The sequence below is a fragment of the Lottia gigantea genome (genome assembly GCF_000327385.1).
Source record: "Lottia gigantea unplaced genomic scaffold LOTGIsca_31, whole genome shotgun sequence".
NCBI lineage: Eukaryota > Metazoa > Mollusca > Gastropoda > Lottiidae > Lottia > Lottia gigantea.
The window spans coordinates 271209-289696 of record NW_008709027.1 but is presented as its reverse complement, the minus strand read 5'-3'; the positions used below and the strand labels follow the sequence as shown (position 1 = coordinate 289696).

General features: G+C 30.6%; 2 protein-coding genes across 2 annotated transcripts; one reads left to right on the top strand and one right to left on the bottom strand.

Moving 5' to 3' along the window:
* Positions 1 to 271: 271 nt before the first annotated feature.
* Positions 272 to 13700, top strand: LOTGIDRAFT_232681 (hypothetical protein; the record flags this gene model as incomplete). The annotated part of the gene is made up of 13 exons (XM_009057684.1): positions 272 to 382; positions 1006 to 1294; positions 2593 to 2724; positions 3797 to 4036; positions 4446 to 4612; positions 4942 to 4992; positions 6281 to 6648; positions 6850 to 7030; positions 7172 to 7276; positions 7451 to 7507; positions 7983 to 8815; positions 10875 to 10989; positions 11385 to 13700. 13 exons carry the CDS (start codon positions 272 to 274, stop codon positions 11763 to 11765), a joined length of 3030 nt encoding a protein of 1009 aa, XP_009055932.1. The 3' UTR covers positions 11766 to 13700.
* Positions 13701 to 14722: 1022 nt separating this feature from the next.
* On the bottom strand, positions 14723 to 15610 carry LOTGIDRAFT_161780 (hypothetical protein; the record flags this gene model as incomplete). Its single annotated transcript, XM_009057683.1, has 1 exon — positions 14723 to 15610. One exon carries the CDS (start codon positions 15608 to 15610, stop codon positions 14723 to 14725), a length of 888 nt encoding a protein of 295 aa, XP_009055931.1.
* Positions 15611 to 18488: the final 2878 nt, after the last annotated feature.

Genomic DNA, 18488 nt, shown 5'->3' with positions numbered 1-18488 from the left:
GTTTTTTTCAACATCTGTTAATGTTCTTATAAAAGAAGCCATTTTGATTATACTATTGAAATTAACGACAAGAAACTTTATTGATTTTTAACATACTATTTAGTCAGTTACCTTGTGATATGATTGCACAAAGCATTATTTAACCATGCCCTTATTTGGGCGTCTGCCACTCTTTGATAATTCCCTTTCATGGTTTCAACAAAGAATTCTTACAAAAACCTGATTTGCTATTAACAAAGAAAATCTGATTTTGCTATGATTAGTTATGATAATGGATAAGGAAAGAAAGTTGTATTTTTTTAGTCCTGTAATATCAGGGTTATTACATTCTGTATTTTATATTATTTATCTTCTTATTTTACCTGTATATTTTATAAATAGAGTAAGTTTGATATTGTATATATAATTTGATTTGACTTACTTAAAATCTTAATAGTACTTGATATAGACATAAACTCTTTTCCAGCTGTACATTTGAATATTGTACAGTAATGGTTATTCAATTTATATGAATTCCAAATCTTATCTTAATCTATGAAATGTGGTAAATTAAAAAATCATTAATATTCATTAATACTGAATATCAGGTTATTGCTAATAAAATAAATGTAAAATAAGCTTACTGTAAACAAATTGCTTACAGATTAATCAGATAGAATTACAAGTATAGAATTTCAAGTGGCTGTAATAATGCTGCTTATCAAAGAGAATCTGGATTTAAAAGTCACAGATTAAGGCACTTAGGATTGATATGATTGTATATGATTGTACGTAAACAAGAAATGATAATTATAACCACAAGTACTATTGATAACATCAAATAAAATGGCATAGGAATTGGATAGTTTGTAAATAAAGAATTCAACGCAGACAATAAAGAGAATTGATACCTTAATGAGGGAAACATGAAATAGACATGGATTATAACTTTGTAATTCCAATGGGAATTAATTGTGTAGGATGTTTGAATAAATGTTGTTATTGAAACCTGTCTTTCTATTACAGAGTAAAAGAGAAGCTATATTACAACGAGCCTCTGAAAGATTAACAAGATATGAAGCCTGGAAATCGGGAGGTCGTAAAGGTGGGAGTGGTCAACCATCAGGCTTTGGAAGTCGAACACCTCGTGATATCTGCAAGCCCTCTGAGAGACCAAAGCGGTCTTCCTCGCATAGTGCGCTAATACGCCACTCTCCAAACAGCTCTGATTATGCCTATATGTCCCCTCAACGCCGAGCTATATCGGCCTGTAGTTCTGTACGCCGGCACTGTTGTGTTGATATTAATCGTTCTGGTAGGTTGTTAACACTATTAATTACTTACAACATGATTTTAATGGGAAAAATCATGACCGGTTTCTTATTAGTGGGTGATGGTTTCAACTTCTCTTGCTTTATTAGATAGCTGTCTATATGGTTTAGGATTTCATCAATTATTGAGACATGGCTAAAATTTGTCCTTGTAGCATATGGGGTTTTTAACTTATATTTGATAATTTTATAAAAATAATTCTTTATTTTTTACGACTATCTGGTAAATGTTTTGTGTGTTTTGAATAATGCACTTTAGATGTTGTATCTTTGTAAACTGTTTTTTTTCAAAAAGAAAATTTCTCTTCCCTTTTTGCATGTGACAAAAAAACAAAAAAAAAAAACAATTAGATTGTGATTGCCTCATTGAACACCAAAGAAGCATGATTAATTTGAACTCACTAAATAAAGCATGTCTCAAAATTCAGATCAATCCTTATATATCCTATACATATATTTAGTTTAGCTTAATACTAATATTACTAATTTACTGACATTATTAACTTGCTTGGCGTGCAGAGTACATTTAAAAACCTTGTATAGAATATAGCTCGTATTGCCTGGATTGCAGATAGAGGTGCTTGCCATCCAATAGTTTGCATTGTTGCATAAATTTATTTATGTTTTATTTTCTTTATAATCTTTTAATGAGAAACCTCACTTAATTTGGTTGACCTAATGCAACTTCATTGATATCTGTTGCATTTTTTCAATCTTTTGAAATCATTAAAAGATTTATAAAGAAGGTTTTTAGTTGTGGAAAGAACCAGTTTATTTTGTTGTTTACACTAGTTGTTGATGACTCTCTGCTATCATAAAGAAATCCTAGTTTATCAATCACTATCTATTGATATATTGATCATGAGATTATTATTTTGATGATGACACTATTCTGGTAGTAAATATAGATATCAACCATATGTTACCTTATTTTGACAATATTTCACTTGTATTAAAATTATTAGTACGGGTAGTATAATTTCATGTGTAAAATATACCATATAGACTACTATTCTATTGAATCTGTAAACAGGAAGAATACATAAAATTTAAAAAAATATAAACAATGGTATTTAAGCTGCCATATGTAGCATACACCCACAGAAACTATTATTTTATATGGTGTTTCTTTTTTGTAAAATGTATCAGAATATTCAATCTTAAAGTTGATGTCATCAAATTAATAATCTATAACCCCCCCTCAAGATTTTGTTTATTTATTGATTTGTTTATTTTTGTTAAATTTGTTTCGCATTTTGCATTTTTTTGCTCATTTATTTAGGCCAGAATCCAGGATCTTTTCTTCCACCTTCCAAACATTTATCAGTATCCACAAGTGTCCTTTATCACAAAAGAAATCCAGACTTTGCATCCACTGGTGGTGGACTTAATGCACAACCCGGTTCATTACTTGGTAAGATTATAGCTGATCATATACAGCTCTGTGATATTTATCATTTAAATGAAACTTTATACACTTTGCAAACACTATGTGTTCTAAATTTAAAGATAGGTACTTTCAGGCTTGAGAGCAAAAAGCATGTTAATTGCTTCCATTTTCTGTTGCATTTTGAATTTTAGTTGATTTATATTTTGTTGCTTATTTTATTGATTTACTTTGTTTTGAACTAGATGATCAAGTCTGCAATCTTTATTACAATTTCAAAATTATCATTCAAGTATCTTTTGATCACATTTATAGTGCTAAATATATATACATATGGATTACATTGTACATATATTTATAAGGCATTGTGCAGTTATATCCCTTATCAGATCTCCAACAATTGTAACATTGTAGTTTATGCAAGTAGTTTATTTATCATTGTATAATATGAACATATTGTCATTACCCTACTTTTAGACATCAATATACCATAATCATATTTCTCAAAATATTCTTTGAATTATACAAAACATTTGATAGATTCAGAAATTTGATAGAATTGAATTAAAGAAAACTTCAAAGATTAATTATGATAAATTATGTTGTACTTTGACTGATCTGAAAAGGTGTATAATGAATCAAGAGAAAGCGTTTTTTAATGGCTATTTTAGATTAAAAAAGCTTAATAGAAAGATTTGCAATCAGTAATGACATTGCAGTTTTGAGATAGTTTATTGCTGCATCTTGGTATTTTATCAGAACAAATATCTATAATTTTCTGTTCAAGATGTTAAAAAATATTTTTTCTATCACAATATTAACTTCTATCTGCATGAACTACCTTAAACCATTGCTTTCTTGTGTGTCCCCACTAGATTTCTGTTTTATAATTGTAATCTGTAGATAAACTGAGAGTCTAGATAGTAAACCGCGTTGTAAATTTAATGTGTTGCTGTGATGTAGTAATGGCATGGTTTAAGACACACAAAACAAACAATGGTGTGAGGTACTCAATGATAGCTAAACAATGATGGGAGTTAATTAGAAATAATAATTTGTTATTATTTTTTTCTCCCTCTCTCTATCCTTGAACTACCAGCTCTAAACACCATACCAGAGAGTCGTCGCTCTTTTCTAGCACCGTCATCTTCTCCACCACAACGCCCAAAGAGCACTGTTAATCTCAATACAAGTACGCCTAGTGTTAAACTGAGAGAGAATAGGGCTCCACGTAAACCAAGACCAGCAAGTGTAGCAACGTCTATGCCTAGTTTTATATCTACTGAAACCCCTAAATCAGCTTCTCAGAGGAGTGTCAGTACAGATAGATTAAATAAAGGTTTGTTATACTGACAAAATATCAAAATAACAAACATTTATTCATGTTCATTCTCATTATTTGATTATTTTATATCATTGTTTTTTAATTAGTAGTAGTAGTAGTAGAAAAGGGTTGCTTGGTTGTTATTATTTTCATTTATGACAATTTGGTCATTTTCTGGGGGTATCATACAAATTATTTTTACTTATTTTTTATTAACAACAATAGAATAACTAACTTCATTGAAAATTGAGAACTGTTGTTTTTATTATCAGTGTGACACATTCATTTATGATTTAGCTAAAATTTACCATAAATATATCTTTCTCATTGTGTTTTAGTGGAATTAATGTAATATTATAACATTTTCCCATCATTGTATTCTTGATTGTTTAATCATGTGGTATGATTTTTATTTTCGAAATAGATAAGAAACACAGAAAGAAAGATGTTATTGAAGAACATGAAGAAAAGAAACCAAGAAAACATAGTGTTAAATTTAGTCGACATAGCATAGATAGATTATCAGCTCCTAAACAACGGGATGTTATGACAACTAGTATTGAACTGCCAAAAAGAGATCCCATTATTAAGGTATTTAGTCTCTTTATAGCTCATATCATTTATATTTGATGTTTATATCATGTTAGATCATTATCTTCAGATTCTAGATGTGTCATTCAACAAGTCAATACATTTTCTTAAAGCACCAGATTAGAGTTACAGCTTGCACATCTCCAATCTTGCATTTGATGTTGTGATTATCTTCCCTTGCTGTGACCTGAAACTAATCCTATGATCAGTCCCATTACTAATAAAAAACTTGTCCAGTTGTAAGTCAGTGACTTTGTGTTTGTAAGTTGTGATGCATCTTTGACTAAAGCATGAAAAAGGCAATGATTTGAACCTTATGTATGTTACAGAGATCGCCTAAAAAGGCCTATTCTACTACTAATTTGGCTATGACCAGAAAGGTTTGTCAATATAATAGCATGTATTCTCTAATCATTAATCCGTTATATTTTTACTCTTGGTTTACTCATGTTAATCTCACTTCATTCTGTCCTCTAGTATTATCACATATATCTATTTAATCAATCACTTTCATATGTTCATTTACCACATGAGTTTTATGAATTTATCAAGCTAGTTTTAATGCTTCAACGATTGACAGGAACTTTGATTACTTCTGCAATCTTATAGTTACTAATAGTAACTTACTATTGTTACTGTCTTTGTCATTGGTTGGTGAATGGAAATACACTATTTTGAAGCTGACTCCAATTCAAAAATCAGTCAAAAAAATGCGCTTAATCAGACATAGTCACCAGACATAAAGCTTCTTTCGATTTATTGTTATGATCAGACTAGTGTGTTAAACTTCTTGCAAAAATCATGGCTGAAAATCAGGAGATAAGGACATGTTATGAATATGTAACTTTTGCACCGTATTTTGAGCATGACAGAAGTTTCATATTATGTAGTTTGAAAGAGCAGGCACTACTCTGTCCTTGACTTAACAAACCCCATTAAGTGCAAGTTATAAAAGATGCTTTATATATTCCTGATAAGAACATACATATAGAAAACTTTGGTTCTGTTGATTTATTACATAATTATATTATCCTATTTAATGTTATTAGGTCTTTCACTTTCTGTTAATATCACACATTGCATGTTTATATATCACTTACTGAGATTCTCAGTTATTACTGGTATTGGCATTTATCAGATAAGTTCATATATTATGTTATTAGAATTGGTGTTAAAACAACATTACTTTGAAAGTATGACAGAAATTAAATATATGCTGTAAATATGAATTAATTATGTATATAGTATATGTAGACATTAAGTTATCATTATCTTTTATCTGATTGATATTATATTTATTTAAGCATTTAATCAGCTGTAGTTGATAAGAGTATAGAAATTAATTATAATGCGTTACAAATATAATCCAGGCTTCCTTAATACTTGATATTTAATACTCAGAAGCTAGGCCTGTATAAGACCTATGTTGAATATGTATAAGCCTATATTAACGGTATAAGAACTATTAAAACAGAACCTTAAACATGTTGTTACTCAAGGTTTCACTCTGTTTGATATGAACTTAAACTCTGACTTTTATTAGTAAAAATGTTACTTTGTGTAATTCCAAATTTCTTAATCCAAGACATTTTAGGGTAAGCTTATATTAAACAGATTTTGTAAAAGTAATGTCTAAAACCAAATGTTTTCTTTTTTCATATGTTATAGTCATTACCAGCTAATGTTAAACTAGCTAAAGAAACACCACCAAGGCTTCAAAAAACTGGTGAAACAGATGACAAGAAAGTTGCTGTGGTTAAACCTTCTCCTAGTGTTAAAACAACACCCACACCACCAATCAGACAATCTTTAACACCAACACCTAAACCACCAACACCAGCATCAGTAACAACAACAACAACACCAAAAGCTCAAGTAGCACCTGTTGTTGTAGCTAGTGTTGTAGAGGAAACACCTCGAGATGAAAAGAAAGATGTTGAAGATTATAAGGCTAGATTAGCTGAAGCAAGACGTATAGCTAGGGAGAAGGCTGAAAAAGAAGCAGAAGAAGAGAGAAGAATACAAGAAATCGAAAGGTAGACTCCAAAACTTTGAAATTTCTTCTGGGACTGCAGAATACAAAATGATGATAATGGTAGAATATTTATCAGTTATGAAACTTCCTTCCAGTGAAAGATCAGAATGCTAAACTTACATTATTAGCTGTGTTGACTGTATGCACAGAATATTCTTTGATTCAAAATGATATTTTGACACCTGACATTTTTTTGATTTAGATTGAAGGAAGAGGAAAGATTAAGACAAGAAGAAGAAGAACAGAGAAGATTTGAAGAAGAAGCATTAAGATTAGCTGAAGAAGCCAGAAGAATTGAAGAAGAAAGATTAGAAAAAGCTATTGAAGCTGAAAATAAACGCCGTGAAGAAGAGGCTAAGAAATTAGAAGAAGAAAAGAAAGCTGTAAGTTGAATTTAAATATGGATTTTTACAACAATAACAGTATAGACAAAGATATGATATACTAAAAAGAACATTTTATAATATTTTTGATGTAAATCAGTGATATTGATGATAATATTCCTGTTTATATTATTATTCCAGAAAGAACTGGCTGACCAGAAGGCACAAGAAGAAGCTGAACAACTAGAAAGAGAAAGAATAGTAAGAGCTAAAAAGGAGGAAGAAGAAAGAATAGAAAGAAAGAAGGTAAATAAAGAATGATAAACCAAATTCTTATTTACATCCCTCAGATCTTTATACCAAAAGTGATCACCAAATGGATTTTGTTTTAAAATTACATCTAGTTTACTGTATTTTGGTAACAAAATAAGCACAAAATATGAAAATTGAATTTTAAATGTTTGTTCTTTGTATTTGTAGAGGTTAGAAATGATAATGAAAAGGGTAAAAACAGATGGACAGTCTGACTCAAGCAGGGTTAGTATTTTCTTTGACTTTTCTCATTATTTTTATTATTCATACAATGCTGTACCTTCCCAAATAGGTTATCTTACACAATTTCATAAGAGAAGGCACAAACACAATTACTCAAGGGAGAAAACTATTCTTTAAAGGGAGTCAAGGGATCTGGATCATTTGCCATCTGTTTCCATGTCAAATCAAGAAATTCATCCTTCTACAACTTTTTCCAGAAATCTTGTTGAAAACTTTCCAATATGCCACATGAACTAGCCAAACTGAAAGTAGACTACTAGATTTTAACAACATCTGCCTGACTATCATGGCACACAAAATGACTATTTTTAGAATTATCCTTCTGCATGAAAGTCTCTCATCATTGTAGAATTTTTAGTTGCCTGTGTAATTATATACAGCCTTGAGAGTATTCTTTTGATCTCAATGTTCTATGTTTGCAGTATTTTGTAATTTCTACTGTTTTTATGTTTTATAGACCGAGTCTCCTAATAAGTCAGTAACAAGTTCACCAGTTAAAACAGCTACTGCAACTACAGAAGAACCAGTTGATAGTGGTAGTGGTTTATCTAATGGGAATTCAGAAGAAGATATTACCAAACCAACCACTTTAGATACTACAGATCCCACACATTTTCAAACTCCTGATAAACTTTCAACTAATGATAGTGATAAACCCAGATTTAGATCACCATTATTACAACAAATGGCTGAAAATAAATCTGATTCACCTGGTGGTGAACGACCTAAATTCAAATCTCCTCTGCTTCAAAATCTCCTAGGTAAAAACAAGGCTGGGGCAAGAGTTGGTTTAGAAAAGTCAAGTGAGGAATCGAGAGCAGGGGAGATATTGAATGCGTTAAAGCAGAAAGAAACTCTTAGCTTTTCGTCTTCTCAATCTCTGACTAATCTCAGTCAAACTTCGGAATCCCTTGCTGACAAGGAAAGTTTAGAGAAGAATATGTCCAAGAGTGTCTTTCATATTAACATGAAGGATGAAGATAAAGATATTGATACAACAGAGTCAGATAATTCTTCTATAACTGATAATAAAGATGCTGGAGAGGAGAGAATCCTTGAGGATGATCAAGTAGAGGAGAATAGTGATAATAAACACAGTGAAACTAATGGTTATAGTCAATCATTTACTACTACCACTATTACTACCACTAATGGTAGTACTCTAGAAAACAGTGTCATCTTACAGGGTGGCGCTGATTCTGGTGTTTTAATGGATTTAGGTGAAAGTGGAACTAGTCTTCAATCAATTCCTGTAAATGGTGTTGTAACTCATGACCTCATTGATTCCAGGTAAGTTGATGATAAGATACCTTCTGGAGCAGAGATTACTATCATCTGATGCAAGACAAACTAATCTTTATTACTTTGAATCCTTACTAAAAACTTAAATGCCATGGCATGATTTTTCTCACTTCAACCAGGAACAAAACAAACCATACTTCCTAATTTCATTATTAAAGATAAAGTTAAATTTACAAGCCCTTGATGTTATTCTGTAACCAATGGAATCCGAATTTTAATATATTATATGCAATCTTTTTTAACCTTAAGTTAAGCAGCATTTATGGGTAGAAATCACTTTAAATAACAGAAAATAATACTATGTAAGCTAATAACAAAAACAGGGGAATATATTATGGGATAACACACTTCTTTAATAACAAAGCATACAAGGTTTCAACAAAATGTGTCGTCATCAGTTAAAATTTTATACTATACTGCTCCTGGGTTTTATTGTACACAATGTTTCAACAATTTACATTGTCATCACAATCTGATTTGGATTGAATTATGTCAACTGTACTAAACAGAATTTACTTTAACTGAATAATGTGGTTTGAATTGTATTGATCAATGCTGATTGAAATATTGATCTATTTCTTGTGTAATGAAATTTGCATTGATTTAGTTTCTGAGATTAGTTTAGTTTTTGTAAGTTCAGAATCAAATAGATCTAAATATAATTTTTCTACCTCCTATTTCAACTTAATAAAGAACTTGCCATTACTATACTCTGTAGCATTGAGAATCTATGATTGAATTTTGATTTATATGTTTATATCTGAAAAATCTAGGTAGTTAAGCTTATATATAGACATTTACTAGGTGGTAGTTACTTGTTTACCATTCATATCCTATATAACAGTTATGATTGGAAGAAGGAGTAAGATAGTATTGCTGTCCTCACTAAATTGCTTGTTTTCTTTTTCTCTGCTGAGCATAAAAATATGGGATATGATTATATGAAACTCAATTGCAATTAGTTTTTATGTGTTATTAACAAAGGTCATATATAGCTGAAATAATGTGCATTGCTCTCAGCAGAAAATGTATCAAATGTGAACATTTTGTACAAAACAATGAAGATTTTGTGCTGCATTGTTACCTAATTGTGTCCATTGTGTAAGAGATTTAATCCCTTCATTCAGTTAATTTTTATAAAGAGGATTTAATTTCTGGGGAACATTGATCAAAGGGTAAGCTTATATAAAGATAGTGGATACATTTCTTAACCCTCAAAATACTGACTTGATGTATCTATTGAGAACATTATATAGCTAGTAGAGTGTTGTTTATCAGCTACTACCTTCAGCTTATAGTTAAAACTATGTCAGGTATGTCTTGTGGTGTCCTACTAAACAGTTATTCATACATTCATGCGGAACATGTCAAATATAAGGTGGGCTAGGGAGAATAGGTAGCTTTATACGGGTTCAATCTATAAATAGCATGGACTAACTAAGGGTGTAGTTTAGGTCAGTATCGTTGATATTAATTGATATATTAAGATTAATTAAGTTGGTATAATTAGCAGTATATTATGATGGTATTAGCAGATATTATATAAAGTATTATGATATTGATTTGAAGACTACAGTAAGTTATAAACAATAGATTTAGGTTAAATATACAGTCTGACTTGGCTGAGACATACAATATATTATTTACTCAAAACCCAACTTTTTTCTCTTATCAATTGATTTTAACTATAGAAAATTTTGTTATTTTTTATTACGACTTATGGTGAAAGATTTAACATTGTGTGCCTTTCTATTAACTATATGAATATTATATGAAATATGTATTTTTCTGCATGAATTGCAGTATATTCAAGCATCCAGGAATTTAATCATATATTGCCAAAAGTATCTGTTTTGACAGTGTGCACTTCAAAAACCCCTCGACAGTTAGAAATTGATAAAGAATAGTCACAGTGTAATGCCACTGTCTAGTCCAAATCCTAATTGCATACTGCCTAGGATTACCTGTCTTCACTCTAGTGAAATAGTTTGTAAAATTTCATTTATTTCATTTCCTAGTTATTGAATTATGTTTTTTTATTTTGTAGCATTAGTATGCAATCAGTTGATAGTAATATAAGTAGTACTGGTGAGAAAGAACCATCTAATGATTTTGAAGAATTAATTGACTTATCATCTTTACCAAGTAATAAAAATAATGTGGTAGATCTAAAAACTAATCAACAAATATCTGGATCACAAGATTTACTCAATTTGAATAATTTAGAGGACAGTGAAGATAGAGAGAATAGAACTCCATTTATTGCCTTTGAAGAAAACTCCAACATTAAACAAGATGTCCCAGGTATTATATTTGTATTTTTTTTTTATTCCAAATGTAATTTGTAATTGTACATGATTGTCAAGTATTAATAGTGCCTTTACTTCATGAATTTGAATGTTCAGATTAAAGACCTCCTCAGCATTGTTGGACAATTTTCTGTTTTTACTGATGATCCAAACATCAAATCCATGGATTTTGATTGGTTGTTAATATTATCTTTTTACTGTTTTTTTTTCATTTTGATTGCCACCAATTATTTTCTGTTATATTTTAGACCTCCTGTCATGATGCTGATTCAAGTCGAGGGAAAGGTGAAACACCACCAAATGTTAATTGTGAGACTTCACAAGTAGGAGATGTATCAAGGGACATTACTCCTACTATTTCTCTAGTACAAGAAGAGCTTTCTAGATCTGTTAGTGACAGTGTGATTATTACTGATCTACCTGCTTCTAACCCTGCTGTTATCTCTAAAGCTAAACTAGATAAGTTATGGCAACAAGCTGAGGTGGTAATGGAAGAGAATCTAAGTAAAGTACAACATATATTGGAAGAACATGGTATAGGGTTTGCTGATAATGATAGAAATAGTGAAGAGGGACAAATATGGCGGGTAATTGAAGGTGATTCTCCATATACTATTAATTTAGTATGATTGTGTGTTTATTGACATTGCCATAACATATACTAGAACCATCTTGCCATACAGTATGGACTATTATATAATTGGTAATTTGTTGTGTGTTTATTGATATACACTCCTGGCTTCAGCATGAATATATAATAAAGATAATGTGATACGATGTACTGGTATGTATGCTGGTATATTCTATTGTTGTGCTCTAGTCTTGTCTTAAACTAATGTTCAGTGTTGTAGCAATATGGCAGGGCTTTTTGTTGTGATTGGTTTGTTATTCAAGAGTTTGGTTGTAAATAAAGAGACATTCTGGTTGGTAGATGTTTTACCGGTAAATAATAATCGTTATGCATTATTATTCATTCTGAATCTATCAATATCTATTGATTATAAAGAGTGCTATGTATATTCTCTTTTATGTTAATTGATAAGATTCCTACTCAATCATCATGCATTTATTACTTGAATTGGCTTAAGGTATGAATTAATGTTATTTAGACAAATACTTAATAATTAAACTATTAATTAATATTTGGATATATATATATATATTATATCATGGTATATAATTATAAATAGTAAATATACTAATTAAACTACCAACATAATTAGATAGTATTTAGCAATCTGTTATATCCAATGCTAATAATAGTAGGCCTAATTTGATTAAGTTATCTCAAAACTTGAAGAATTGTAAGTATCACAGAAAAGTTCAGAAGTAAAGATTAAAATGTGTACTATGTTAAATTGTAATTTATAAAATACATTCTATCAGGAGGATGTGATATGATAATAATGTGATATTATCAATAATTGTGTGATGTGTGTGTGATCTTTATGTTTAATTTGAAATGATTGTTTTCACTCTTTATTTATTATATTGACATCAATATTGATTGAGATGAAAGCAATACTCCTAAACTTATCTTGTGTTTACCATACAGACTAGTTGTGTTTTCCCAATTACATCGTTGAACTCTTTGTCAACATATTGAAATTCTCATGTGTGTGTCAATAGATCAAGATTCTCATGTGTTTGTCAATAAATTGAGATTCTCATGTGTTTGTCAATAAATTGAGATTCTTATGTGTTTGTCAATAAATTGAGATTCTCATGTGTTTGTCAATAAATTGAGATTCTCATGTGTTTGTCAATAAATTGAAATTCTCATGTGTTGGTCAATAGATCGAGATTCTCATGTGTTTTGCAATAGATTCTCATGTGTTTATCAATAGATACTTTGGAAAATATCAATTATCTATTTGTTGTACTATCAGATATCTGATAAGACTTCAGATATGTAGTTGAGGAGTATTGCTTTTAAACATGTAGATATTTGTATTATATTTTTGAGACATGGGAATTTTAATTTCTGTTGTCAAGCCAGTAACTTTCAAACTTTAGTCCAAATAATGGAGTGAAATTATTTTAAACAAAAAAACTTGTACTATCAAAAACACTTAGTTTTTAGTTTTTATATTTTTTATTAATTTCATAATAACATCAGTACAACAATAATTAAATTACTTTAACAATATGAACTAATTGGTAATTATTCTATGTATGTATTCCATTTCAATATATGAAATTGTTTCCTAATTACTGATATTGTGCAAGATATATTCTCCATGTTATATTATTGCAGTGTCTTAATTTACCTTCAACTGCTCAAAATATCTTTGCAGAATGAACTTATCCAGTAGGAACAGTGCTGTATTTATTTGTATATTTACTGCTAATTTTTTCTTAATTCTAAGATAGCTTTATTGATATAAAGCTGTCATAAATATATCTGAGTTGTGTTGTTTCCTCACTATTTATTATTGTTTAAAGATGGGTTTCCTTGTTTTTTAGTGACAAATTAAGCAAACTATTTCATTAATTGGTCTTTAAATTGAATTATTATTATGTTCTTATTGGCTTATTGCATATAATTAAGAGTCTTAACAAATCATAAATGTCCATGTATATACAGTCTAGGTAAAGACAAAAAGACTTTTTGACCTTTCTTGATCGGTCACTCATTGGAATTTAGCTAATTATGAATTAATTGAGACATGTGAGACATTAGTCATTAGAACATCTTTTCTTTCTATTCATAAAAGTATTAGCATTTTCATAAATGAAAAAAAAAGGGAACCCATATTCAAAGCAGAATTTATTTTGACAAGGCATTCTCAGATTTAAAAAAAAAACCAGCGGCAAGTGAAAGGTCTAAAGTCTAATGAAATGATTATCTTGTAGTCTACATTTTCAGACAAAATAATAGTGAACTTACACGTACCACATTGTACAGACTAGCTTAATAAGCCCCATCATTCATTAACATTCAAACTATGCATTTAACATTTAATTCTACCCAAATCATTACTTGCCTTTATTTATATTGAAACCTACAATCAATTTACTAATTCTATTACCATGGAAATAGGACTGCTTTGAGAATGATTTGCCAATAGTTGATGATTTTCAAGCTCTATAATGGATGTTTCTGAGCTTGAGAGCAAAGTTGGTTTGTAACGTAGGACAATAATTTTAAGCAGTTATCTTGCCAATTGCATCCACACACGCCAAAAATATGTGATCATGTTAAGGTTTTTGCATCATCTATTTATTCTAAATTTCTTCAAACCCGAGCTTCTAATGTTTTTTTGAGTACATTATAGAGTTATCTCCCTGTAGCAGTAATAAAGACCTGACAGGATTGTGGAGATCTTATGTTAAAAAAAAAATCAAAACCTAAATAAATACATTATTTATTTGCGTATATGCATAAATAAGATATATATTACACAGCTATGTAAGGTCTGTATCAATGTCGTACACAAATATTGCCTTATTCATACTAATCCACAGAGAAATAAAATCCTCAGCAAAAAATGATATAATTCAGCTATTGCCTCGCTGAAACACAAGCACCATATGACAAAAGTTGGTATGCATTATTAGTAAAAAGGAGCGAATAGTGGATAACCTAGATCAATTCCTCATGAATAGGATAATGATTCAAGGGTTCTTGTGGAGTATACTCGTACACCTTATCTTGACCAAATGTAACACCACGTTTTTTAGAAGCAGTAAGGTTAATACTCTCACGAATCAAGCTATTATTTCTGGATATTGTTGCCTTAGGCCGTGGAATTCTAAATGTATGGTTCATTCCAACCTTTTGGAATGCTGTCTCTGGAAATCTGTTTAAAGAACCGTTCACGGTAAGATGAGTCATTTCAGACCACGTTGATTGTTTTTGATTGGATATACTGTCTTTCCCTGAGGAAATGACACGATAACTTGGTAGTCCTACATTTCCATTTGGTTGTAACCGAGACATAGTACCATTTGGAATTGCGTCGCTTGCGTTACCTATGTGTTGTTGAATCACATGTCCATTTTGCTTAGTGGAAACTTTCTTGTCCGGTTTGGACGATTTGGATCCCAGATTATTGTAAGTTGTAACGTCTTTTTCTAAATCATATCGTATTTTAGCGTTATATACATGGTAATTCCGACCCGGATCAGAGTGAAATTCTTTACTCTCAACGTCCAATGATTTCGATTTCTTTATTTCCGAATTTTTTATACTTTTATTGTTGAATTTGGAAGATTTGGAAGGTTTATCTATTCCATTACCACTGAGTCTAGGAAATGCTTCCTCCACAGTCACTCGTCTAACTGGTCGATACACATATCCATGTCCTCCTGAATCATGATTCCAATAGTCAACACCACCAATACCATCACGACGCCTGATGGCATTGGCAATTTCAGGAGAAACGTGAACGACTGGTACAGGAATCACATGCTTTCTGTGTACATCATGTCTATACACATGCTGCTGACGGTATTTAGAATTGGACGCCATTTTTTCACAGAATCACTTGATTACACATAATACCAGAGAACCCTGAAATGAAAAAGAAAAAAAAAACATCGAAGAGTTATTTACAGGACTAACTTTATCATAATTTAGCAGAACTTCTGATAATAAAGTCTTATTTAGCTGCATTTCGTTTATTCTATCTTTTACAATAGTAAACATAGGCTACGTCACGACGTATGACCATACCTTATCATAATTTACTCTTTTTATACTCTACATCCCCTAAAAGGGTCATCAAAATCTACAAACGAGATTTAAAATAAAGTATACACAATATAAAATAAACTCTGAATTAAAGTAGTCCAGGCATAACAAAATCCTATTTGAAAGAAATAAAAAGTTTATACAAATGTTATCATTGAGATATGTATTATAGAAAACCAACGAAGCACTAATTCTGATTGGGTGACACTCAATGATAATGAAACAGTGAAATTCGAGTATTAAATAAGCAGCACACGTGTATAACAGTCATGCATTGGCGTATTAAAGCGGTTATTCCCCCCCCCCCCCCCTTTCCACTGCCTGTGAAAGGTCTTATTTTGCAGTGAAAATTAAACACTCTAAATACTAAAAATTTCTGGCATTTTCTAGATACGACCCTGCAGCCTTATGTGATAATGACAAAATTTATCAGATGCAAGTATTAAATATTCTTTTGCTATCTGGACACTCTGGACCCCTTTCTACTTGCAACTCTAGGTTAGAAACTAACTAATGAGCAAACATAGCCTGTTCTGATAACGACAAGTTAAATGGTTGAAGACTTGAATTGTGAATCCCCAAACCTATCGCAAATCCTGAAACATTGTCAATTGCAGGTTTTATACTATATACTCACTATGTACCCATATTTTTTATATCTTCAAACAAAATGAACCTTACCTTAATGTACCAATCAAATCGAGTGCACAATATATTCTCCAAAAATATGAATTTATTACACCTCAATATAAATATCCCTTAATTTAAAACAAAATATGATTATGACATTTAATATCCTATCCTATATTTCAGGTAACAAGTTGAGGTCTTAGTGAACTACTTGTTTATCTTCTTACAAACTTTCTTAACACATGTGTACTTATTAACAAGTTGAGCTTCAAACAAAATCTACTTCATTCTTAATCAGGTTTTACCACATTTATTACGTAATATTAAATTATTATCACATTATATTTACTACTTTAATGATTCAAACTAAATGTTCCACGGCAAATATCAACTCATAAACAACACGAATTGGTGTCACTTTCAAGGCTAGTGGTTAGCAATTTTTAGATATTATAATGAGGCCCGATGTTTCAGCTTCAATTCACAAGAACCACAGCCTTTGATAAGATACGAATAGTTCAGCTTCTCTATATTTATAAAGTTTAGGCAGTGAAGCATGGTCTTTCTCTTTCCTTATTTTAAACTTGATCAATAGGTACTCTATATATATCTACCAACTATATTATAGTTATCTTGAGAGAAACTTGTGATTTTAACATCATTCAATGATATAAAAGAATGAAATCTCGATGACAGAAAACACATAATAACATAAGTATGTCAATCTCACATCGTCCCCACAAACCGTTTCAATACAGTCAAGATAAGATTTTCCTATAAATCAAACACTTAAGTAATGTAAAATTACACAAACCATTTAGGCTTTGAATACTTATCATCCATACTATTTCATTATTTCAATATTGACTACACCATGTAATGAAAGCCAACTTCAAATTGTAAACTCCTCCAAGCCAGAGCCGACAAAATCAATTAGATAGACTTGAAGTTATAGTCGAAGGGACATCCTGAATCATTGAAGAGGTTGAATGACAAAGCAAGATCATTAATAAGGAGAAAGCACCTCCAAAAAATTGCACTCAAATGATGCATCTGCAATAGTATGATTGAAAAAGGTTATAGTTATATGTCAGGTCAATGTCATGTGTAGACACTAACTATAACTACAACTAAGGTATTATAATGTACTTGTCCACAAGGTCATGATTTTGATCAAAAATAAGTGTGTATATGTCAATTCCAATACACTTACTAAGTTCTATTTTGAGATGATATAGATAAAAGTAAATGTTTTTAACCTTTGTACATTCTACAGAATCAACTTATAAAACAAATGAAGTCCTATTCATGCCTGATTGGAATCGGAATCACTAAAAAGAATATAATATGGTAAATGATATGATGTGAGAAGGAGATTTTTAAAAAAAAATTAGCTTTTTGTCCACTTCCTGGAGCAAGATCTGCTAATAACTAATGGAAAGATAGCTTTCCAGACAAGGTAATATACGCCCACTGGCAGCTTTGATTTTGAATAAATATATAAATATAAATATACTAAGCAGTACTGAATTAAAAAAAACAAGTTTTGTTTAAATCCGGCAAGAATCATGCCTTTTAGTGTTTAAGAGCGTTTTCAAAAACAGGTCAGTAACTCCTAAGAAACATTTCTCGATTTTTTTTTATTTTTGATTGGGTTCATCCTTGGGTGTTAACACGCACACCAAATTGCGTCAGTGTTTACAAGCTAAAAATTGAACGCATTTTCAAAAACAAAGGCAACAACTCGTACTAAATATTTTGGATTCTTCTGATTTTCAATAGGGTTCATCCTTGGGTGATTACGAACACTCACACCGAGTTTTGTTAAAATCCGTTAAGAATTGTGACTTTTATAGTGTATACGAGCTAAAAATTGAACGCGTTTTCAAGAACAAGGGCAATAACTCATACTTAATATTTTTGGATTCTTCTGATTTTCAATAAGGTTTATCCTTGGGTGATTACGAACACTCACACTAAGTTTCGTCAAAATCCGTCAAGAATTGTGTCTTCTAGAGTGTTTAGA